General features: G+C 47.3%; 2 protein-coding genes across 4 annotated transcripts in view; one reads left to right on the top strand and one right to left on the bottom strand.

Moving 5' to 3' along the window:
- LOC101447215 (ubiquitin-conjugating enzyme E2 E1) overlaps positions 1–25,495 on the top strand; it is a 71,298-nt gene that overhangs the window by 34,010 nt on the left and 11,793 nt on the right. The gene's annotated exons all lie outside the window — the stretch shown is intronic.
- The window catches only part of NKIRAS1 (NFKB inhibitor interacting Ras like 1), a 73,298-nt gene continuing 70,705 nt past the window's right edge, over positions 22,903–25,495 (bottom strand). For all 3 annotated transcript variants that reach the window (XM_058290817.2, XM_058290816.2, XM_071212873.1), the window contains one exon: positions 22,903–23,453. In XM_058290817.2, the coding sequence (XP_058146800.1) occupies positions 23,191–23,453 (263 nt within the window). In that variant the 3' untranslated portion in view covers positions 22,903–23,190. The remainder of the gene's footprint in view (positions 23,454–25,495) is intronic.

Raw genomic sequence — 25,495 nt, 5'->3', positions numbered from 1 at the left:
ATTAGAATGTTAATTCTAGGCTATTTCTTTAGAATAGGCTTCTTTTTTTTTTTCCTGTTATTGATTCAGGATTAGGTGTGCTTTGAGTACATATTAATTCTAATACAATTACAGGTCAGGTCACATGTGAAGAATATTTACAGTGTATGTGTTGGTTATAGTAGGATTTATAATGGCCACATTGTCAGAGATTACATTTCTCATTTCCACAAATCATGTTGGACTTGCAAATGAGAAATGTTCTTAGTGTAATAGGGAGAAAATAAAGATGAATACTTTAATTCATCCTTCACACCTTTTCATTTTTAAAAATGGCCTTTTCCATCAGTGCCATTCAACAAGTTCTGGGATTCTGGAGCCACATTTGTAGTCAACATTAACAACAACAAAAATCCCAACAAAACAGAAACACACGACTCCTTCCTTTGAGTGTCGTATTCTGATGCAGACATGTGAAATCCTATGGGTTGGAGAGTGAAAGAGCCACGTGCAGCGAGGAGTCCCAGTTTTCATATCATCGTCCTGGATCTTGTTGCTTTGTAGAAGAGTGGTGGGCGGTAGGTGGCTTGGAGTTCCGGTACGAGAGTGACTGAGGTGCTCTTGGTGGGAGGTGGCAGGGTTACTGCTGTTGGAGAACAAAATAGAAGTTAGCAGGAGTTTTGTTTTAAAAACTTTAGGCATGCTTGGATTATCCCAGTGACTGTTACACTGGAAATGTAAAATGCAGAAAATGCATTTACCTTAAAACATGTACTGTAACTAGATAAGCATATTATGGTATAACTTAATTTGACAGAATGGATGGTAAATCGCAGACTTTATGTTGAGATAAGGTAAGAAAATAGATTCGAAGTATTTCATAACCTGTTAAGCTTTTTTGGTTTTTATTTCCATCTTTAGAATATGCCTCTTTTTTTCAGTTATCTTATATTTACTTTAAATAACACTATTTCGTCGTAAGCAAGATGTTGAGGCAAAAGATGTTTTAAGGCCTCTTTTGTAATGTGAACTGAATTCGGTGTTTGAGAAAGTAAGTCTTAAGTCTCTTATATAAGTTACAAGTATATTTTTAGATTTTTTTTTTTTTTTTTGAGTTTTGATCCTTGAACTTATACATAAGATTTTATGTTCTTTGAGGGAATGAAGATTCCTCATTGTAGAACACCGAATGGAATGGACAGAAAGCACCTAGCTGGACTCTTCTGGAATAGATGCGCAGAAGCGCAGTATTTCCTGAGTGAAGTCTGGGGGCTGCTAGGCACCAAGTCTTTGGTCTGCCTTTCAGACTGTGAGGTATGACCTAAGTCCTACGACTTCGACGGAGGGTAGTGGCTTGGTTTATTTGAATAAAGAACCCTTCAGTAGTATGGTTATGGTAGTTACAGTACAACTTTATCCCATAACCTGTACTGTGTACTACTGGGTCTCATGGAAAACATACTCTCTCTGTTGCAGCAGTATATAGTACGATTATTTAGTATAAAACTGGTATTCTGGCAGGAGTGCAGTAGGAAGACAATTCTTCAGAATTCCCAGATTAAAACAGACTTTCTTGGGCAATGGTTTGTGGCGACAGACCAGGATTTGCTGGGGGGAGGGAGGGCCCTTAGGTTCCGCCACCCCTTGACTTAGTCCCTGTCGTTAGGAGGGTAATGCCGGGGGTTTTTACCGTACGCGATGCAGCTCATAGCATAGTTCCTAGTATATAGTAGGCATTAAATAATTGATTGGCATTCTGAACTGTGCTGGATACTTTGTTATAAATAAAAATGAATCAGGGTCACTGTGTGGCATGACTTTGGGGCAACATTGACTTAATGACAATGTAGCCGTTTTCGGTTTTGAGTTTGCCTACATAAAGTTGGCTTAAATCTTTGGTGCCTGCTGCTGTTAGAATAGAATAGAATGGTATTTGAACAGAATAGGTGTATTGAGTTTTCTTAACACATCATCAACTCTCAGTAAGTGATACCTGCCTTCCAGTCCCTTCCCCCTGCTTTTCCAGTCCTTTCCCCCTGCTGGTTGGTTTTGCTTTATTTTGGTTTTGTTTTGTTGCTGTTTTATTTAATAAAGCGTTATTTTTCCAAATGTACAGTTGGTTGGACCTGTTTACGCATCTTCTCCAGCAGCTGGAGCATCTCTACCTTGGTGTTTCTGGTATAACTCCTTGAGCTCTGTGTTTAGAAGCCGGCCTGATGAGTCCTTTACTGAGCAGCTCCTGCAGGGCTGCCCTGGCCAGGGAACGGCGAATCTGCAGGCTCCCAGAGAACTGCAGGAGCGATGCTGGTAGCTGGGGCCTTCTTGACAGATTCTTGTAGGTGGCTTTGTCTGACAAGACTGAGTTATCGAGCTCGCCTGGAACTTTTCCTCTGCACCACCTCCTCGTTCTGGCCCTGCCTCCGGGTTTGTTCCCTGGGCCTTTGTCTTTCTTTCTTGGCCGACTTCCCGGCATCCTTCTTCTGCTCGTCCTTGGGCGCATCGGGAGCCCAGGCAGCAGCTGCAGCCCCGGCGGCCTTGCTAAGACGTCGCTTTTGCTGAGACGGGCACCCTTGCTGCTCCACAGGGCCTTTGTGTCGGGAGCGCCGGGAGTGTCTTCTCCACCGTGGTCGTTCAGTAACCTTGGGGCAGTTAGCACTGTCGCCCGTCCACGGGCTCCATCCATCCTCACTGCCCTCCTGAGTCCTTGGTCTCAGCCAGACACTGGGATTTACATGCCGCAGGTCGAAAGCGTAATTCTCCTTTCACGCCAATGCTTTTCTTCTTTCTTTATTTCTTTAATGGTACTATTTTTTTCTGGTTACCCTAGTTACAGATATTGCTATGTTTATTTATCATTACAGTTGTACTGACTCAAGGTGTCTTCTATTTTTTTTTGGCAAACAAGCTTTGCTTTGAAAAGATTTTTTCCTGTATTACCAAAGTTAATGTTTTTTCCATCTTGTATCTTTCTTCCACCTTTTTTCCTTTTCTTTTTTATTGAGAAGTTGTGAGTTTACAAAACAGTCGAGCATACCATACGGGAGTCCCATACATTGCCCCACCACCAGCACCTTATATTGTTATGCCACATTTGTTAAAACTGATGAGAGAGCATCGTCGTAATGATACTACTATCTATAGTCCAGGACTCAGTCCTTCCACCAAAGCGACTATTAAACAGGGAGGAACTGCCTCTAACAACTATTTTGAAACTCTGGAGGCCAGAAGGACACTGTACAGCATCCAGGGAAGAGCAGAGGAAGAGGCTGGTAAACTGTGGCCAGGAGCAGCCTATTGTGCTTTCCGTGTGCAGCTCCCGGTGCCCGCCCACCACCCTCGTGGCAGACCACCGTGGGGTCCAGCCCTGCCCAGCTCACTGGTGACAGACTGGAACATGAAAATCCTCCTGCCCAAGAACCAGTGGGCATGCTGACCACTAATCGTGACTTTCGGTGAACAAATTTGGGTCGCTGGAGCCCAGTTCCGAGGGCAGACAGGAGATGGGTGGGCTGTGAAGACCTGAAGACGCTGCGCTTCCTCGGGGCCGTGGGAGCAGGTGGCTAAAGGGCTGCATTTGCTGGGCAGGCCAGCAAGCTCCGCGTTGGAGCTGCAGCTGGAGCTCTCGTCCCTTCCTGAGCACCCCCCCCCCCAGGGCTTGCTCATCTGCTCAGTGCCCCCTTTGTGGCTCCCTGCCCTGTTCTGGCTGGGAAAGACTTCTTGGGAAAGCCTTCTCCACTGCGGCCTTCTCCCAGAATTTGCCTTCAGGCATAAGCAGCTCGAGACAAGGAAAGAAGAGTGAGAACCTGAAGGGGCAGGCAGGCAGGCTGGGGCAGAGGCCTGCAGGCTTCAGGCACCTGGGGAGAGGGAGTTCGTCTCCTGGGAAACAGACAGCCAAACTCCTGTAAACAGGGGAACTCCAAAACGGCTAACAAGCAAGTAACCAGGACAAAACGGAGGCCCAGAAAGATGGAAAACCAGCAGGCGGAGGTGGCCCACGCAGTTGGGCACCCGCCTACCCCATGGGTGGTCCCAGGTTTGTTCCTGGTACCTACTAAAGAAGACCAGCAAGACAGCAAGCTGATGCAACGAAGAATAAGCACAAGGATACACAGTGAGAGACAAGCAGGAGCAGAGGTGGCTCACACCATTGGACACCTCCCTCCCATATGGGCGGTCCTAGGTTCGGTTCCTGGTGCCTCCTATAAAAAGAAGACAAGCACACAATGAACAGACACAGAGAACACACAGCGAGCGCAAAACAACCAGGGGGAGGGGGAATACATACATACATAAATAAATAAAATCTTTTAAAAATATATATATTTGTTTGTTTCTGAAAACAAATTTTATTTAAATAAGAGTTTAAATACATTACATAACATTAAAACTGAAGGGGAAAAAAACCCAAAAACCAGTTTTGATACTTCACATGGCATTGGGCAGCTGTTGCTAATAAAATGCAAGCTCTACAGCTAGCTACTTGATCAATACATCAGTTTGAATTTTGTTCCCTTGTCAAAAGTTTAACTCTGATAGAAGGTTGCCCTCACATTCTGGTGGCTCTGTTTGGACAATCTTAGCTAGGCTATTATGCCTGGTCAAAAGGAACAAAGACCTTGGTGGCTTCACCTCACTAGAGGGAAGGTGGCCTCTCTTAGCACTGCTCACCTGGTCAGCCTGGAGACACCAGGGGCTCTTTCTTTTGTTACCGAAAGGCTCCCCTCTTGTGGTACCGCTGCTGTGGCTGCCTCACCCCAACTTTTCTCAGCTCCATGGAGGGCTGGTCAGGTGGTGACATTTTCTCAGGGCAGGGAATTTTGCAGGAGGAGGACCAAAGAGCTTCTGGCCAAACATAGGCGTCCGTGATCTTGGGGACTCTGGGCGTAGCTGAAACATCACGTTATTGCTAAAAAATAATTTCTAAAGAAAGATGGAAAACCCTTCATGCTGCTTTTGCCTTGGGCAGACCTTTCAGATAGGAGGGCTGAAACTCCAGAAAAATCCTTGTCTTACCAGCTGGTTACAAAATCAAAGAAACAGACATCTCAGGAAATAAATCCCAGAATTAACCTTTTAAAGTATTAAAATGTATCGTGTGCAACAGGAGTACAAGACAGAAAAAAACAAGGGAAGCAGCTGTGGCTTAACTGACAGAGCATCCACCTACCATGTGGGAGGTCCAGGGTTCAAACTCAGGGCCTCCTGACCCGTGTGGTAAGCTGGCCCCTGTGCAGTGCTGATGCGCATAAGGAGTGCCATGCCACACGGGCACCCCTGCATAGGGGAGCCCCACGCGCAAGGAGTGCACCCCGCAAGGAGAGCCACCTCACGTGAAAAAAAAAGGTGCAGCCTGCCCAGGAGTGGCGCCACACAGATGGAGAGCTGACGCAGCAAAATGGCGCAACAAAAAGAGACAGATTCCTGGTGCTGCTGACAAGAATGCAAGTGAGCAAAGAAGAACAGACAGCAGACAGCGAACGGGGGTGGGGAAAGGGGAGTGAAATAAATAAAGTAGATCTTTTAAAAAAACGGGATGGTGGCCTATCCAAAGGAAGAGGAGAAGAATCCAGAAAATACCAAAAAAGAACAGTAAAAGGAAAAATAAATAAATGGGACCTCATCAAAATGGTGAAACTTTTGTTCCTCAAAGGACTTTATCATGAAAGTAAAATGGCAGCCTACAGAATGGGAGAAAACATTTGCAAACCACATATCCAATAAAGGTTTAACTATACAGAATATATAAAGAAATCCTTCAACTTAACAATAAAAAGACAATGCAGTTAAAAAATGGGCAAAAGACTTGAATAGATATTTCTCCAAAGAAGATACACAAATGGCCAGAAAACACCTGAAAAGATACTCAACATCATTAGCCATCAGGGAAATGCAGATCAAAACCACAGTGAGATATCATTCCATACCCTTTAGAATGGCTCCTACTAAACACATGGAAAACAACAAGTGTGAGAGGGGAAGGGGAGAACTAGGAGCGCTTATTCTTTGCTGGGGGCACTGTAAAATGATGTGGCTGCTGTGGTTGGTGGTTCCCCAGAAAGCAAAGGATAGAGCTACCATGTGACCCAGCAGTCCCACTACTTGTATATATCCAAAAAAATTGAAAGCAGGCACTCGAACTTACGTTTGCACACTGATGTTTATAGTGGCATTATTCACAGTTGCCAAAAGATGGAAGCAACCCGAGTGAGTGTCTATAAGCCAATGAATGGATAAACAAAATGTGGTATATACACACCGTGGAATATTACTTAGCCATAAAAAAAGAATGAAGTCCTGATATGTGCAGTAACATGGATGAATCTTGAAGGCATCGTGTTGGGTGAAATAAGCCAGACACAAAGGGACAAATAACTATATGAGCTTACAGATTTTGAATCAGAATAAGCAAACTCATAGAGTCCGAATCTAGAATACAGGTTACCAGGGGAATAGGGAATGGGAAGCTAAGGCTTAAAATGCACAGGGTTCCTCTTTGGAGTGATGGAAAGGTTTTGGTAATGGATGGTGGTGATCACACAACATTTTGAGTGCAGTTAGCAGCATTGATACATATCTGAATGTGATTAAAAAGGGAATGTTAGATAGTGTATATAGTAACAATAAATTTTTTTTTAAAAATCCGTGGAACTACAATAAATGAACAGTGACCCGAACTATAGACCATGGTCTATAGTTACTACCAATTATAAAAATGTGCTTTTATCACTTGTAACAAATATTCCATAGCAATGCAGTTTGTTGGTGGGGTGGTATATAGATAATCCTGTATTTTATGCATCATTCTGTAAACCCACAACTTCTTTTAAAAATAAAGCATAAAAAGTAAAAACAAACAGTACATTTCATTTGGAGATTTTTCATTAATAGAGTATAAAAATACAATTGATTTTTGTATATTGATATTGTATCCTGTAGCCTTGGCCTTGCTGGACTCATGTATTAATTTTAATAGTTTTCTAATGACTTCCTTAGCATTTTCTCTATTCAAGGTAATGTCATCTGCGAGTATAGTTTTACTTCTTCTTTTCCATAGGAATTCTTTTTTTTTCCTAGTTACTCCAGCTGACAGTTCTAGTGCAGTGTTGAATAAAAGTCACGAGAGCAAGAATGTTTGTCTTATCCCTGATCGTAGGGGGGAATCATTGTCTTTCACTGTTGAGTATGATGCTAGCATAGGTTTTTTTTGTTGTCAAAGATTTATTTTATTTCTCCCCGCCCCCTTGTGTTTTATTTGCAGTGTCTGTTCATCTTCCTTGTTTCTTTAGGAGGCATTGGGATCCGAACCCGGGACCTCTGATGTGGGAGGGAGGTGCCTAATCACTGGAGCCACCTCTGCTCCCTGCTTTATTGTGTCTCTCATTATGTTTTTCCTCCCTGCATCTCTTGTTGTGTCTTCATGTTGCATCAGCTTGCCATGCCTGATGGTCATGATAGCTCGTTGTCTTCTTTAGGAGGCACCAGGAACTTCTGCTCCCTGCTTTGTTGTATCTCTCATGTTTTTATCCTTGTGTCTCCCGTTGTGTCAGCTTGCTGTGCCTGCCCATTGTGCCAGCTCGCTGTCTTCTTTAGGAGGCACCAGGATCTGAACCAGCGACCTGTCCCATGGTAGGCAGGAGCCCAGTTGCCTGAGGCACATCCACTTCCCAGCATAGGTTTTTCAATAGTGTCTTTAAAGACTATGCCTTTTATTTTTGATGAAGCCCAGATGACCAATTTCTTTTTTTTCCTTACACGGTGTCCTAAGAAATCTTTGCCTACCCCAAGAGCACAAAGATTTTCTTTATTTTTCTAGATGTTTTACAGTTCTGGCCCTTAAATTTAGGTCTATTAATTTCGGTCCATTATTCACTTTTTTTTTTTTTTTTACAATTAAATGAGTATAATAGATACCACACTAATGAAAAGTTGAGGTGTGAGGAGTGGGGGGTGTGAGGAGTGGGGTATATAGGAACAACTTATATGTTTTAATGTAACATTGTGTGTGATCTATGTATATTTTTTTTAAAAAGATAAATATAGGAGAGTTGGCAGAGGAGAGGAGGTCCTTGTCTCATGATTTGTTTCTTGGTGAGACATACAACCCTTACATTGGCTTTGTACAATTATAACATTCAATAAAGTCTGACAGTGCTCTTCAAAAATCCCTGGAGGCCTCCGCCAGCAGCAGGCTTCGTGATCCTGTGCCACTTGTCCACCTGACGCGCTCTTGGAATTTCAGCACTCCTCCTCAGAATGTGGCTCTCCGGCTCATGGGAGTCGCGCGGTCCATAACCCAAGACGAGCCCGCCGGGGCTTTTCGTGCTCCGAGCAGGGATTTGACCTTCTCTGACCCAGTCAGAGCAACTAGCAGGTCTCGGGAGGGCTGTTTTTAAATTCTCCCTTTCCTGGGGTAGTTAAATTGTTTGTGTATGAGTCGGCAGCGCTCGTTCTCATGCGTCCCAAGCCTTTGTATGTGAAGAGTCTGTCTCAGAGTGACGTCCACCCGCCTGAAAGGGGGTGCGAGCTTGGCGGCACTGTTCAGCCTGTGAGGGCAGCCTTGCTGAGGCCTCGCGCCCTCGTCAGTTTATGGACAACAGAGTCCTCTTGCGGCTTGAGCTCGTTGAATTAGGTATATGAGACTTGTAACTGAAAAGGTGCCAACTAAGAACCATTCATCTTTTCAAGTAAGGGTCTTAATATGTAGTAGTTTCAGATGCGTTAGGGTCTGTTTTATCAGTAGACAGTGGAGGAACAGTAGCTAGGGAATCCTGTGGGAAGAAGCAGCTTCTGATGGCTTTTACAAAAGCCAGGGAGGAATGTTAAATACTTAAGATAATGCTACTTCTTTCGTGAAAGACTGAATTTGTCCTAAGGTTAAATGAGAATTAACCTAGAGGTGTATCTATAAATGTCCGCTTATAATGAACATATGGCATAATAATTAATTTGACAAATTTTTTGATGGTATATTATGGAAGAATTATATTGGTGTCAAATTTATGATGGTAGATTATCAGATTTATCCTGGCAGGATATTCCACTATAACTTTTTTACAATAAAATCTTAATTTAATTTTTTTATTTTGAAATTCAGAACTTTTATTTACTTTTTTTTTTAAGATTTATTTATTTCTCTCCTCTCTCCCCTTCCACCCCGATTGTCTGTTCTCTGTGTCTATTTGCTGTGTCTTCTTTCTCCGCTTCTGTTGTTGTCAGTGGCATAGGAATCTGTGTTTCTTTTTGTTGCGTCATCTTGTTGTGTCAGCTCTCCATGTGTGCAGCGCCATTCCTGGGCAGGCTGCACTTTCTTTCACACTGGGCGGCTCTCCTTATGGCGGCACACTCCTTGCGCATGGGGCTCCCCTATGTGGGGGACACCCCTCTGTGGCAGGGCACTCCTTGCATGTATCAGCACTGTGCATGGGCCAGCTCCACACGGGTCAAGGAGGCCCGGGGTTTGAACTGCAGACCTCCCATGTGGTAGATGGACACCTTAACCACTGGGCCAAGTCTACCGCCTACTTGTTTATTTTTATTACCAATATAATTTTTATTACTTTAGAGTTGTTATTTTGTGAGACTGTCTTTAGAATGAAAATATTTTTTGACTTACAGATTAAAAGAGCAATTTTGTCAGGTTTTTTGGGGGGTTTTTGGTGTGTTTGTTTCTAATATAAAAGTTCATTCTATGCTGATGAAATTAGAAGTATGTTTAAAGCAATTTTGGGAGGGAAGCAGATTTGTCTCAATGGATAGAGCATCCGTCTACCACATGGGAAGTCCAGGGTTCAAATCCCAGGCCTCCTGACCCATGTGATGAGCTGGCCCACACACAGTGCTAATGCGCGCAAGGAGTGCTGTATCATGCAGGGATGTCCCCCACGTAGGGAAGCCCATGTGCAAGGAGTGCACCCCTTAAGCGTGAAAAGGTTGTAACCTGCTCAGGAGGGGCGTCACCTACACAGAGAGCTGACGCAGCAAGATGACGCAACAAAAAGAAACGGATTCCCAGTGCTTCCGAGAATCCAAGCGGGCACAGAAGAACACACAGCAGATAGACACAGAGAGCAGACAACGGGGTGGGGGGAAGGAGAGAGAAATAAATTTTAAAAAAATAAATCTTAAAAAAAAATGATTTTGGGACTTAAATAAGAAGTCTTTTTACTTTTTATCTTGTTAACTAAGGGGTGCCAATATGCAACCTTCTTCTATAAGACACATTTCCTTCATTCTTTGTGTGTGTGTGTGTGTGTGTGTATTATGTGTTTTGTTTTGTTTTGTTTTGAGGCCAGGAACCCAGGACCTCTCACGTGAGAAGCTAGCGCTCAGCCACTGAGCCACATTGGTACCCCTAGGGTTTTTTTGTTGTTGTTTATTTGCTTGTTGTTTGTTTTTAGGAGGCACCAGGGACCGAACCCAGGACCTCCCGTGTGGGAAGCAGGTGCTCAACCCCTTGAGCCACATCCCACTCCCCTATTTTAAATTTTAAATTTCATCATGTGTATACATCTTTATAATAGATATGGTGCAGGTTAATTTTTGTATTATTTGATTTCAGTACTATACCTTCATTAGTTACATGGAATTTTACTATATTAATTTTTATATTTAAAGTGAAAAGATTAACTTGATTATTGGAAAGCCAAAATGTAGCTTTAGATTTTTGTGACTGCAGTTATCAATACTCAATTAGGCAGTCATTATTTCTATGAAAGAAAGCCTTTGTTCTTTCAAATGATTCTGTGCATTTAAATAGTGGGTTCCAAAGCACTTTATATAGTACTTTCTTCAGATCTCTCAACAGTTCAGTGAGGTGGTATGTAGAGTATCATTAGCCACATTTTCTAGATGAGAAAAATGAGGGCTGAGCTGGAATTTGCACACCGTTCTGATCTCAAGTTCCTTGTGCCCTTAGTTATATCGTACTATTAAGTGTACTTTTACAGTGTTTGAAAGCAGTGGAAACTTACCTTAAACAGATTTCTGGGAAACCAGACATTTGAAACATTAAAACCTTTTCTCCCCATCGGAAGTCGGGTTTGAAAATCCTTGCTCTGTAGTAAGGCATCATTTTCCTAGTGTGTTGCCCAAGTTCAAGTGTTAGGCTAGCACGCGGAGGTTTCCTCCTGAATGTGTCAGACTCTGATTTGCCTTCCTTTCTGCTCCCCTTAATGACCAGCCAGGCCGCTCTGGCCCTCCTGCGCAGCCAGGCCCTGCCTGCAATGCAGCTTTCTCTTCACACCCTTTCATTAAGGGCTGCTGTCGCATTTGTCCCAGCGCCCCCAGGAGCAGGGACAGGGCTTTAGGGAGGGGCAGCGGGGGTGAGAGGCGGCCGGGGCCTTGGGCTCAGAGGGGCAGGGCTGGTGAGCCGGGAAGGCTGGGGACCCCGCGCACTGTCGAGTCGGGAGGGTTTAGGGTGACCTTGGAAGCGGGCTCTCCTGGGCATGTCGAGGTGCAGCGGGCCTGGATGGCAGGTGGCGGGGCGCGGGGGGTGCAGCCAGCGGATGGGTGACACCCGCGCAGGAGAGAGCTGGACGGAGCTGAAGGGCGTTTAGGAGTGCCATTTGGGCTTTCGTTGTCGTCTTTGTCTTTCTGCATGAGGAAGTTTGAACTGTTCGTAACCAAGTGCAGATTCATTGCTGTGAAGTGAGAGGAGGGAATCTGATGGAGACCACCGCTGGTCTTGGGAGGACCTAGGCCTCTGGGGTGAGAGGGGGAGTGGCTAGAAGACTGTCCTGGACGGTGTGCACAGACCCCCGCCCCGGGACCGTGGCTTCCCTGCGCAGCCGCCCCCTCCCATGGGTGAGGAAAGGCGGCCTTCCTGGGGCTGCACGCTGGCCGGCTGCTCTGCTCGGCGCGGAGCGCGCGTGGGGGTCAGCCCTGGAGCTCACGTGCCCCGTGCCCCCCTCACCCTGCCTGGCGCTTTCCTGCTGTTTTAGTCATTTGGCGCTACCTCCACTCACCCCCAGCTGGGAGGTGTATGAAAACAGGCGCTCACTTTGAACGTTTCTGTGGTTCCGGTAAGAATTTTGCAATAGAAGCTGCCTGGAAATCCCAGGCCTGCCAGCACAGGCGCCTCGGGACACGCTCCTGGCCGGCCCCCCAGCGCAGGCTTCCCGCGGGAGCCGGGGAGGCCTGGGGGCAGGGGGCCTGCGTGGGACACAGTCCTCGCCTGCTCGGCAGCTCCTCCAGCCGGCCCCCCCAGGTAGCCCTGCTTGCAGCTGTCCTTCACGTCTCTTGAAAATTCTTGCCTCCTCTCATTTCTTAGGGAAGATGAGGCATGGAAATTTTCCTCTCTTCCCACCGCTGCCGCTCTGATCTCGTCACTTTCGCGCGTGCCTCAGGTCTCTTGTTGTACCTGCTCATCCTAGTGGCCTCAGTAACCATACCGATGGCTCTCACCTGCCTGTGCGTAGCAGGTCTCAGCCCGTCAGCCCGGATGAAGCTCATCACGTCTGAGGGACAGGTGGGCATTCTGGCAGCGTCCAACACCTGCCCCTTAGCCGGGGAGCTTAGGGTAGGCTTAGTACTTAATGTTTCTGAGCTCACTTTTCTCTAATGCGAAATAGGGGTAGTTATTTGCTCTAAAACGGTGTTTTAAAAGAACTTGCTATGGGTTTTCTTCACTCAGTGTATTGAATGCTGGGTTAAAGGCCCTTGATGGTTTGGCCTGTTTACTCATCCAGCAGGGAAACTTCTTTTGTACCTTGCACAATACCGAGCAAATATTAAGATCTAAATTGATATTTTTACTGGTTTATTATACTGTTATAAAAACATTAGGTTTTTTTTTTGTACTTTCACTGGTCCATTCCTAGTACCCCCAACAGCCCGAGCCACTGAAGTTTTACTTGTCCTTCCTCGGCCAGCCTGCTCTCAGCTGCCTGCGCCGCCCCTGGGTCCTTTCACCTTGGCTAAAGGGAGACGGCGTTCTGTCCCCACTCAGGTTCCTGCTCAGTTATTTTGCTAAAGTAATCTCAAGCACTCTGGTTTTATCTTTTTGGTAATGTCCTAGCTGGTCCGCGTCTTCACGGCTTTCTGTGCTGCTCATTGTTACTGTAAATGCACGTGAACAAGACAGATGTTGACGGGGCCTTCGGTTAACAGAATTCTGGGAAAGGTCAGAAGTGCTCTGCATTTTGGTACTCTTCATGAGTGTATGTCAGCGTTTATCAGGTTGTTTAATGTGCCTCTTTGTGAGGTTTTAAACTCAGGAGCCTCGGTTCCTCAGAAGCACAGCGGAACCAGGCTGCCAGATGAACTGATTAAATGTATTTTTGATCCTTCACTTTGCTTAAGTGTGTTTCCTTTCAGTATACTGAGACTTTTGTTTTCTGTAATCCATGAGCCCATTAAATAGTGCTTTTCTTTTCCTTTACCTTTTGAAATAAACCTAGGCATTACCTAAAACAGCACGCATGTGCACTGTATTGTTCATTGCTGTAACTGATAGGGGGTATTTTCTGAGCTAAAATCGGAGTGTGTGGTTTGATAGTTTTTGAAGTGCTAATGTATTTATATGAAGCACACAAGATCATGCACGTAAACTCGCGGTTTATCTGTGTCGCAGGTGATGGCGGAGCTCACGCCGCGTGCTAGTGCTGGACGGTGCTGGGGCCGCAGGGTCACAGCACCATTTGGAGGCCGGGTGGCCCGAGAGGCCGTCTGGGTCCCTTTCTGCGCGGAGGCTTGAACGTAGCTGTGCCGTGTGTGTTGGTTGTTCAGGGGAGCTGTGCTGTGTGGATTCCTGGCTCGCCCTGTCACCCAGGAGCTTTCCGTCGCCCCTTCCTTTGACTCTGCTCCGGTCACGCATCAGGTGCCACTTGCACATCTTCCGTTCTGGGCACTGGGCGTACGACACCGAACACACATCCATGCCCCTGCTCCCACGCAGCTTACATTCGGCCCCTGGGGGAGGAGAAGAGCAACATGGAGATGCCCGAAGTGGGGCTGAGTGCTGTGGGGGGAGCAGCGCCCGGGCCCTGTGCGGGGAGAGGGTTTCACTTCATACGAGGGGTCAGAAGTCCCTCTGGTGCGCTGCTTTCAAGCAGGGAATTTGCGAAGTAAGCGGGTATGTGGGGAGGAGGTTCTGGCAGAAGAACCTTCTGGCAGAAGAGCCCACGGTGAGCCTGAGACCCGCCGGAAGCCGCGGGGCAGGAGCCAAGGGAGCCGGGGCCCCTCACCGTGGGCGTCGCCGAGGAGGAGTGTGTGTTTTACCCTAGAGTGAGATGGAAAGCCACCGCAGAGTTTGAAAAGTGGCCTGAAAGGCTGGAAAGGCTCATGCAGCTGTCCGTGGAGATGAACCTGCTCCCAGAGGGCAAGTGCGGACGTTAGGAGACGACAAGATACATACATCCCAGAAAGGCTCCCTGGGGCTGGGTGCAGGGTGCTGCTTTTAATAGGTGGGAGTTGTCAGATGTAGTTTGGGTTTTCCATTTCTTAAAACAGTGACTGTTTCCGGATTCTTCACTCCTGTAAGCTATGCAAAGCTAGTAGAATCTAAATTCCTCAACAGGCGTTTAAGTTTCTCTGTGGTCTCTTCCCAGTTTCCCTCCAGCTCCTGCTACATTCCTGCAGGGGACACACATCCCTCTACCCAGAGTTCTCCATTTTGGTCATACCCACTGTGCCCCGCCCGAGTCCTCCCCCCAAAAAACCTGTTCTGCCTTCTAAGTACCATTACTCTTAGATATCATTACACTACGAAATCTTCCCAGGTGTTATACTTCTATACCATATTTTTTATCATCACTTTTGCTTGTTTATGCTGTGTTAGTACAGTGTGCATTAGTGAATCCATAATACTTCATAAGTTCATAAGACATTCCGATATGGTGAGTATTATATTAACTTTATCGATTTGAAAAAGTCTGTCCTGGAGTCTTCTGATCTGTTCTAGTCAAAACAAGCTACCTGCTAAGTCTGGTACACTGTTATCAGACTGGGCCTTCTTTTTACTCTCTTTTTGGGAATTCCCTTTACAACAAGATTCTCCATTGAATCTTGCTTCCTTTATCTTTCTTTTTGTTTATTCCCTTATTTTGTAGAGTAGACCCCCCAGAAACTTCGTGAAACAGGATTCTTAAGAGATAAATTTTTAGAGACCTCAAATGCTTGAAGAGATCTCTTTTCCCCCCTCACTCTTGATAGTTAGGCTGGGTGTATGAAATTTGTGATGAAAATCATTTTGAAGACGTTGATCCAGTGCCAGCTCACGCCCAATATTGCTGTTGAAATCCAGAGCCATGCCGATTCTGATTCTTTGTACGTTCTCTCTCTCTCTTTTCCCCCCTTGAAACTTGATGTGCCTTGCGTGGATTTTTATTTCTCCATTATACTATGCCACTGTAATCTGGAAACTCGTGTCCTGGCAGGTTTTCATAATTTTTTTTTTCTTTCCAATCTCCCAGTGCCTGGGATTGAACCCAGGAAGTCGGCACTCAACCACTGAGCTTCATTGGCTCCCCTGAGTTGTTTTTTTCATTTGTTTGTTTGCTTGTTTGTGTGTTTTTTTAATCTCCCTTCTTGTGGCTTTTTTTTTTTTTTTGGCGTACTGTCTGTTCTCTCTGTCCATTCACTGTGCGTTCTTCTGTGTCTGTATTTATTTATTTCCCCTTCCCCCTTGCAGCTTGCTTGCTCTCTGCTCTCTGCGTCCATTCGCTGTGCGCTCTTCTGTGTTTTTGCTTGTCTCCCTTTTTTTGGTTGCATCACCTTGCTGGGTTGGTTCTTCACGGCACGCGGGCGAGCCTGCCTTCACAAGAGGCCCCAGGACACGAACCCAGGGCCCCCCATGTGGGAGACGGGAGCCCAACTGACTGAGCCACAGCCGCTTCCTGCTTGTTTGTTTACTTTTTGGTTTTTTGGAGGCATCAGAAACTGAATTGGGGACCTCCTGTGTGGAAAGCAGATGCTGAACTTCTTTAGCCATATCTGCTCCCTCTTAAACTATTTTTTATCTCCTCTTGACTGTGACCACTCATTATTTAAATCATGGATTTTCTTACAGTTCTTTAATTTTCATATTTTTTTCTTTCCTCTTTTGTTCTTCTTTCTTGGGAAATTTCCCCAACTTTAGCCTTTATTGAACTTTTGAAATTTTTTTCATTGCTTTTGTTTTTAATTTCCAAAAACTCCTTTTTCTTTTCTGGATGTTATCTTCTTATGATCTTATTCCTGCTTCATCAGTATCTAACAGCTCTCTGGATATTCGTTTAATTTGAAATTGCCTTCTTTCTGTGTAATTTCTGCTGTCCTTAGTTTGCCGGCTTGCAGTGTGGTTTGGTTCTTGACTCCCCCTTAGACATGGTTACCCGCTGGTCAGCGAGCCCCGGGTGCCAGGGTCCCGGGCCTTTCCTCTGGGCTGCTCCGTCCCCGAAGGGGGCTGTGCCAGAGGGGAAGGCAGGCGTGATCCGGCAGCCCGTGGGAAGGAAAGCGGGTCTGGCTGCCGCGCGTGCGTCAGCTCACGTAACCCCTGCTTGCAGGCTGTACCTCTGCCCTCGCTCATGTTAATGTCCCTGGAGCAGAAACCCTCTTCCGTTTTGATTTATCCAGGAAATAAACCTCCGGCCTTGGGATTTCTACTGCTGTGTAACAAATTATCACGCATTTAACAGCTCGACCCAGTTCACGGGTTTCGTGTCCCACAGTTAGCATGACCAGGCGCCTGGCCCTCTCCGGGGCCTCACGGGGCGGGCGCGGCGTCGGCTAGCCTGGCTTCTCCTGGGGGCCCGGGGGCCTCTTCCCAGCTCGCGTGCTCTTGGCAGAGTTGAGTTCCTTGAAGCTGTGGTGGCCTCGAGACTGCAGCTCCTGGAGCCACCCCAGCTCTCTAGCCGCTCCCCAGGCATGGTGCATCACAGGAGCTTGCCTCCTCAAAGCCAGCACAAGGGTCTCCTTCTCCGGCCAGCTGAGGACCTAGTGTCCCCTAACATGGCATCGTGTGTAAAACATAACCTGCTCCAGAGAGTCACGTCCGCATCTCGGCCACATTCTGCTGGATAGAAGCAGGTCACAGCCTGACTGTCCTCCGGTGGAGGAGGGCGTGCGGGGCACACCGGGCCGAGGGGCTCGTGCAGCCCGTCTTTGCCTGCTCCCTGCCCCACAGCGTCTTGGAATTTGCTCTTAAACACACTCGGAGCCAGTCTCCATGTTAGCGCCTCCTCCCGCCTTACTCCCACGTTCCAGAGCTGCCACACATGCTGAGTCCTCGGCGATGGCGTGCCGCGCAGGCGCCACGCTGCTTCCCGACTGCCGCCGAGGCGCCGCGCTTCTCGACGTGCCAGCCCTCCCGCTTGTGCCCGGGCTCCCTAGTGTCCAGTCTCCCTCCTCCTTGTCGTGGCTACTGTGTCTTCTCCCTTCTTCCTCCCTCTTCGTAGGTTTATGCTTTAAACAAACAAACAGAACCTTTACTATCATTTTGGTGGAATCCGGAAAAAAAGAGTAGAATTGGATACCTGTATTCAGTCCACCCATCTTTACGCTGTGTTCTGAGATACCTTTCTTTTTTCCCTCTGGTGCAGTATTTAAGTTAGGGTTATCCTTTCCTTTAAAGAAGGAAAAAGAATAAGGGATTAAAAGTTCCAACTTCTTTCGTTTTCCAGATCCTTCCACTCTTTAGCTCCTTATTTTCCAGCCATGTGTGTGGGTTTTTAGCCCCATATTGTACCTCTAAGGCAAACTCCTCACCTTAGGCTTAGAACAGCTGTCTCTCTCCTCTTAATCAGAACCCTCCCTACTTTTTCACCTTTTCTATAAGACTTGTCCTGAATAGGGATATAGCTACATACCTTAGCAGTTAGTGCTCAGAGAGTATTTCCTGTAACGTTAGAAATGACTACTGACATTTCGTTAGGACCCTTCTCTGTTTGGGAATAATGCTTTGTCCTTCCTTGACATTAAATACTGAGTGTCTGTTAGAGACATGTTAGGAAGCAGCTGCTACCGCCCGCGGTGCCCTCTGCGCTGCCGTGTGCTTAGTTTCCAGCTAGGCTGGTAGCTGACCTGGGCCGCCGGTGAAAGTGCCGTGTATCTGTGCCTGGGCCACGCGCTCCGGGCCAAGTGTTGCCTGGGAATGCGCAGCCTAGGGCCCCTTGGGCAGCTGCTGCGACTCCCAGCTTTGTTCGAGCTCTGGTCCCACAGCTCAGCCTAGAAGCAAGTATGTGGACAGGGGGCCTGAGAGGCACTTTGGTGGGAGTTGGGGGTGAAGCATCGACCCCCCCCAGCCCAGCCCTGGATTTGACACGCAGACAAAGCCTCACTCCTTCTGTTCCTCGGTCCTTTGCAGATATGAACAGCCTTCCCCTTTTTTCTCCAGGCCAGTGGGGGCCAAGAAAAGCCACCGCGTCCCCAAGGGCAGTGAATAGCTGTCCTCCCTCCTGACCCCGCGGTTTCGTGGCTCAGAGCTGTAGATGCTGCAGTGGGGAGGGGGGGCCAAGGAGGCTGCAGGGGGCGGCCGCGTGGCCTCCGCCGGGCTGACCGCTCATGTCACGCAGGCCACTCCAGCGGTGCTGGCCCGCCCGTGCCCTGGGAGCTGGAGCGGAGTGGGCCTGAAGGCCTCGCAGTGTCTGGACCAGCCTCGCTCCTGTGCTGAGAGAAGTAGGGGTCTTGTTCGGTACCTGCTTTTGTCCTTTGAAAGAAAACGTGCCGCTCTGTTCTCTCTGCCAGTTAGTGGCCTAACATCTGGCCTGTTACTCCACTGACTAAAGCTTGCTTCCCAAGAGCGTCCTTGGTTTCATCACGCTGGGGGGCTCAGCATTGTTGGAGCTGTCGCAGTGTTGGCGAAATCCCCTCTCTCCTCCACGCTAAGTACCTTGCGTAGTGTGTGATTATTTTCAGTTCATGCACATTGAATCAGTTTTTGTTTTTTAAGAATTTTAAATAACACATTTATCACCTCTTATCAGATCACAAAATTTTCTTTTTTCTGTTTAATCCCAGCTTCCATCCCAGTGTGAAAGAGAAATGACATAATAAGGTAGGAAAGGCAGAGCAGCAAATGATACAACAACTTTCGTGGTGAGTCCAAGGGCAGGTAACTTTATTCTGAGCTCCTTGGGGGGACCAGGACAGCACACTGAGGCTTCCCAGCTTTAGGACTTTGCACCCACACACCACTTAACTTCTCCTCTGCTTGCCCATCTTTAAAATGGGTAGAATGTTCCCTTTCCTGATACGAGGGGTTTGGATAAAGATCAAAAAGTCAAAGTTTATGAAAGAACTTTGAAAACTTTCTCTTCAAACATAGGGTATTTTTCTGCTTTTGATATATTTTGGTCCTTAGATTATTTTAAATGTACATACATTAGGTCAGAAGAAACTGTCACCTAATAAATTCTGGAGAATTGCATTTTAGACTTCTGCTTGTATTTGGACAAATTTTTTATCAATTTTATTGAGGTGTGTGTTTGCATTTTTTTGTTTTGTTTTGTTTCTGAGGTACAGGGATTGAACCTGGGACCTTGTACTTGGGAGGAAGCTGGCGCTCAACCACTGAGCTACAACCACTCCCCGAGGTATAATGTAAAGACAGTTAAAGTCGCCCATTTCAAGTGTTCTGTGAATTTTGTCTCTTCAGATAAATTGAGCAGTTTCGTCTTAGCACGTGGCATTTCTGCACTAACGACCGGGGCGAGCACAGTCTGGAGAAGTGTGTTCGGGCGGGCAGGGCGCCCCGTCCCCGTTCTTGCCTGAAGGCTGGGTTGCGGCCTGCTGCTGGGGAAAGCTTGAGCCCTTTTGGTTGATACTGTTGAAGGGTTTGCAGTCTTTCTCTAAAATAGTCTCTCTCAGGGTCATTCTCAGAGCATGGGGAAAGGAAGAGACTAGAAAAGCACACCTGGAGGTTAAGCCACGGACTTCAGTTCTGAGAACAATTGTAAACAGGGCCGACACCACTGGTGACAGGTGCCCTGCGCCCGTCGAGGTGCGGGTGAGGAGGTGGTGTGTGGAAATCCTGTGCTTCATGTACGGTTGTTCTGGAAACCCACAACTTCTCCAAAAAGAAAACAGAGAGAAAAAAGAGAAGAGCCCCTGAACTGGAGGGGAGGAGAGGCCAGACAGCGAGATAGGATCCCTTCAGTGTCATATTTCGAAGTTTTCCAATTAAATGTCTGTGGGAACTTTCGTCATGGTCCAAAATCTGTCCTTTAATGTGACCCAGAGCCCCAGGAGGCCGACGCCTCTGTAGGCGGTGGTGTCTTCCCAGGCGCTGTGGCTGGGAGGAGGAGCAGCCCGGCAGTTCCTGGGAGTGGTTGTTCTAGATCCTCATCCCCAGATGCAGCAAAGCCGTGGGCCTCACGTGGGGAGTACGTGGGCACTCAAGTGTGCAGGAATGACGGGTCAGAAGGCTCCCTTAGGAGCCTCAGCAGCTCTGTTCTGAAAACAGTCTCTCAAAACTGGGCTTAAATGAAACAAAGCTGCGGCTGAGCTAAGACTGTTGACAGCCCAGACCAGGGGTCCCCTCGGCCCCCTCCCGCCTGCCCACCCACCGCATAGCCTGAGCGCACCCCCAGCCCCGGCTCTCTAGGGCCTCTCCATGCCCCAGCGAAAAAGCCCTGACATGCGTTCTCGCTCATTTTCTCTGTTACTGCTTAGATTAGATTGTATCCTTTCGATCTTTGTTTTGTTCTTTAAAAATCTAAATTCATTATTATTAGAAGTAATACAGGATTATTATTTTTTAAAATCCCAATAATTCAGATCAATTTAAAGAAGAAAATAAGCCCCCTACATCTCATCGTGCAGATATAACCACTGTTAACAGTTTGCTTCTATTACATGCCTTATAAAATGGAATTGTTTTGCATACTGTTACACGCTGGGCTTTTTTCAGTTAACAGTACATTATGGACATAACAGTACATTATGTTCAGTGTACATACCTCATTTAAGAGTTGCATGGTATGCTATTGAATACTATGTACCACAGTTTATTTAACCTCTCTCCTGTTTTTCATCATCTGTGAGATCCTAATGAATATCCTTCTATTACAGCCATGTGCATGTCTAATTTTTTCCTTAGGGTTAGTTCTGAGAAGCAGAATTTTTTAGTCTAAGTCTCTCCGATTTATTTTGAGGTACATATTACCTCATTGCAATCTAGAAAGACTCCTAATTTACTCTCCCACCAGCCGTGGAAAAGAGAGCTTGTTTCCTCACACACTTAGCACCAAGGAGTCCATCACTCTTAGGTTTTACAGTCTAATAGGTGAAAGGTACTTCAGTGTTTAATTGCGTTTCTTGGAGTGTAAGTAAGATTGAGAATTGGCTTATTGGCGGTGCGAGTTTCTTCCTTTGAGAAATGCCTGTGTACCTTATCCATTGTTGGTAGTACGGTTAAAGTTTTTACTGTCAGAGAGTAACCCTTACTCCTGCACCACAAGTATCTTTCCACAAGTATCTTTTATAAACTTTGCCTCTTTTCCTCTGAGGGTTTGTTTTTGTTTTTAACCTTCAGTGGTGTCTCAGTTTTGGTTCCCCCAGAAACGGACTCTTGAGGTGAGGGTCCACGTTCAAGTAGTTTATTCAGAGGTGCAGGAACAGCGGTGCGGTGGGGACGGGACGGGAAGGGAAGACAGTACAGGGTGCCTTGCTAGCCAGCGCCCTCAGGCAGTGTTGCCCAAGAGGGAAACCGAGAGAAGCGGTTGTCCCAGAATTGTCGCACTCAGGCTGAGTGCCTGGCCGAGGGCTGCCCTGGGTGTTTGTTATGTAACGCTGTGTAACAGAACCCCCCAAGCGAGGCGGTGTAGGAGAGCAGAGCCCCTCTGGGTTACCGTCCTGGCGCTTCTGGGGCTGACGGGCTCAGCTGGGTGGGCGCCGCAGCGGGAAGGCCGGGCTGGGGCCGCGAGGCCCCTCCCGCAGGGTGGCCTGCGCTGGCAGCCCGCCGTGGTCTCCCCCGGCGCTGCCGGCGTGCGTGCTTCAGGAGCAAGACTCCGCACGGGGGCTCCGAGAGAGAGAGGCCCACGCGAGCCAGGGGCGGCCGTCCTGCCTTTCACCAGGGACCGCGGGGACGTCACACACCCGAGGGTCCTACAGCGGCCCGTCATCGCGGGGCAGGACTCAGACGCCACCTCCTGGCAGGGCCGGGGGCCGAGGACTGGGTCGTGCGACCTTCGCAGCGAGGAACCCACCTGCACGTCCCGCCCGCTGGCAGGCTGCGCAGCCTTCAGGCCCGGTGGCTGCAGGGGCCAGAGCTGCGGGCGAGGGGAGGCTGGGGGCCGGGACAAGGGCGCCCCCACCCCCAGGGGTCACTTCTTTTTCTTCTAATTCCTGTTTGAAGTTCTTAGGTTTTGTTTTGTTTTTATGTTTTTTAAAGATTTATTTTTTATTTCTCTCCCCTTCCCCCCCCCCCCCCCCCCCGTTGTCTGCTCTCTGTGTCCATTCGCTGTGTGTTCTCCTGTGACCGCCTCTATCCTTATCAGCAGCGCCGGGAATCTGGGTCTCTCTTTGCTGTGTCATCTTGCTGTGTCAGCTCTCCGTGTGGGCGGTGCCATTCCTGGGCAGGCCGCACTTGCTTTCACGCTGGGCGGCTCTCCTTACGGGGCGCACTTCTTGCGCGTGGGGCTCCCCTACGCGGGGACACACCTGCATGGCAGGGCACTCCTTGCGCGCATCAGCACTGCGCATGGGCCAGCTGCACACGGGTCAAGGAGGCCCGGGGCTTGTACTGTGGACCTCCCGTGTGGTAGACGGACACCCTAACCACTGGGCCAAGTCCGCCTCCCTTTCTCTGTTTTTAAGAGTCTGGTGGGAGTATGAGCCTAACACTTATTTAAATGGTGCATATGCCGTTTAAAAATGAGCTTCCCAGCAGTTCTCAAGCATTTTGGTTTCAGGACCCCATTATACTCTTACACATAGTTGAGGACCCCAAAGAGGTTTTGTTTAACATGATTTATAATCAGGAATTTTCACTGAATTCAAAATGAAAACTGGGGTATTAAAATATCTATAATTCATTTAAAAACAATAAAAAATGTGTCAACATAAAATTTTTAGTGAAAGATTATTATCTTTTCCAAAATGGAAAAAATTAGTGACAAGAGTGGCACAGTTTTACACATTTGCAAATTGCTTCAATGTCTGACTTACGAAGGCCGCTGGATTTTCACATCCGCTTCTGCATTTAATATTTTGCAATATCACAGCTCACGTCGATTCAGAAAAACCTCACAGTACAATTGTGAGAAAATGAGAGCTAAAAAGGCAAGTGTTTCAGGTTTATGAAAATACTTTGGATCTCGTGGGCTCCCTGAAAACCCCCTGGGAGAACTGCTGAGCGGCCTTCCTCCGATGGTTTGAAAGGCCAGTGTTAGCCGAAGCGTTTTCATCCTCCAGACCCGCACGAGTTCTGTGCTGGAGGAGGCCTCGGCCCAGGGTGAGGGGCCTCTGCTTGGCGACGCCAGGTAAAGCCCTGGAAGGAGGAGAACGTGGGCAGGCCAGACAGGGCAGGGCGGGCGTTCCGAGATTCCCCAGGCAGAACACTGCGAGGGAAAGCGCATGATAAAATTTTTAAAATTATTCACAATAAATTACCAAACCATAAAATGATTATAGACGACCATAGCAGTTTGATGTTATTGATGAATTCCCAAAAGAAATACGGATTATATTCGTAAACTGGTCTTTTCCTCTGGGCATATTAGATTATATTGGATTCATAGGTTTACTTGAGTAAGTAATCAGGTAAACCTCTTGTGCCAGGAGGGTGCACAGATAAAAGGAATGGCAGAGGGCAGAGTTAGGAGTTTTTTGATACTGGAGTTCTGATGTTGGAGTTTGATGCTGAAGCCTTAAGCTGGAGCCCTGGGAAGTCAGCTCACAGAGGAAAGAGAAGCCAGCCCCAGGAAGAGGGGAACACTTAGCCCAGGAAGAAGCAAGACCCTAGAAGAGAGGAACCCAGGAAGCCTGAACCCTCACAGCCATCAGCAGCCATCTTGCTTCAACTCGTGGAAATAGCCTTTGGTGAGGGAAGTAACTTGTGCTTTATGGCCTGGCATCTGTAAGCTCCTACCCCACATAAATACCCTTTATAAAACCCAACCAATTTCTGGTATTTTGCAGCAGCACCCCTTTGTCTGACTAATACAATGACCATAACTGACAAAAAACAAACCAAAAAAATCACTGTGGCAAAACTTTTCAGCTACTCTGTACTCTACCACCAGATGTCGAGCTACAGTTTAATAGCTACGCCTACTCACTTCCCCAGTTTCTCCCACACCCTGCTTGCCCCATCCCCAGGCTGAGGTGGGCAGCAGTTACAGTGTAGATGCTGCTCAGGAGGTGATTGTGAGCGAACGGGAAACCTTTACTTACAATAAATTTCATAATCAAAGGTGTGATCCAAAATCTCTTCTTAGAATTGATTGAAAACGTGGTAAGTTCCTTCTTGAGAATTTTGGTATTATTACCATCCTATAGAAGAGCTAGTCGTACTTACCATAAACTGATTACTCTGCGAACCACAGACTGATTATTTCTATTTACTCATCTGGACAGCACGTTTTTCTGTGCTAATATAAGCATGCAATTAAAAAATTCAAGTCTCGGCTGCTTGGCTCTAAGGCAGGTATCCGGCCCTGGATTACTTAGTGGGGGTAGAGGCTTCATCACTGCCACCTCAGAACTTGATGCTGCTCTGACCCTATTTTTCTGACTTCTGGGGGAAAGAGCAAGTTAGAATGATTCTGAATCAGGTTTGTGTAGTTCCTGCAGAGAGGAGCTGTTGTCTGATCCGCCCTTAGCCTGAATACTTACCTGTTTAACCTTGTATAGGTTAAACTTTATATAGGTTACCTTGTATAGGAAAATGTCTTTTGAGATGCAAGGATGCTGATCTTTTAATTCTTTTATTTTTTTTAAGATTTATTTATTCCCTCCTGCTGTGCTCCTCTTACTGTCTGTCCATTTGCTCTGTGATCTCCTGTATCTGTTTCTCTTTTTGTCTTCTCTTCTCATTTTTTCCCCTCTAGGATTCACTGGGATTCGATCCTGGGCACCTCTGATGTGGAGAGAGGTTCCCTGTCAATTGTGCCACCTCGGTTCCTGGTCTCTGCTGCTCTTCACCTTGACTCTCCCCTTCGTCTCTTTTTGTTGTGTCATCATCCTGCTGCGAGACTCACTTGTGCAGGCTCTTGGCTCGCTACGCGGGCACTGGCTCGCCACACAGGCACGCTTTCTCCTCTTCTCTTTCACCAGGAGGCCCAGGGATTGAACCTGGGTCCTCCCATATGGTAGGCAGAGGCCCTATGCCCTGCGCCGCATCCACTTCCTCTTAAATTCTTAACGCTTCCTGTGTTTTCTGTTTCCCCCCATTCTTCAGGCCCTTGACATGGACCTAGTTTGTGATTTCATTTGTTTGGTACGTGTTTCCTACCACTGCTTTGCTTACTGCTAATAAACGCTCCCCATCAGCCATCCTACTGGAGAGGAAGGACCCTTCTCCTCCATACTCGGCAGGTCTGTTCTCTCACCAGCCCTGTTGGAGCCTCACAACTGTTTACCTCAAAATTATGTTGGAAGT

The sequence above is a fragment of the Dasypus novemcinctus genome, chromosome 31, assembly GCF_030445035.2.
Source record: "Dasypus novemcinctus isolate mDasNov1 chromosome 31, mDasNov1.1.hap2, whole genome shotgun sequence".
NCBI classification, from domain to species: Eukaryota; Metazoa; Chordata; class Mammalia; order Cingulata; family Dasypodidae; genus Dasypus; species Dasypus novemcinctus.
The sequence above is the reverse complement of the archived record's forward strand: the minus strand, read 5'-3'. Positions and strand labels throughout refer to the sequence as shown.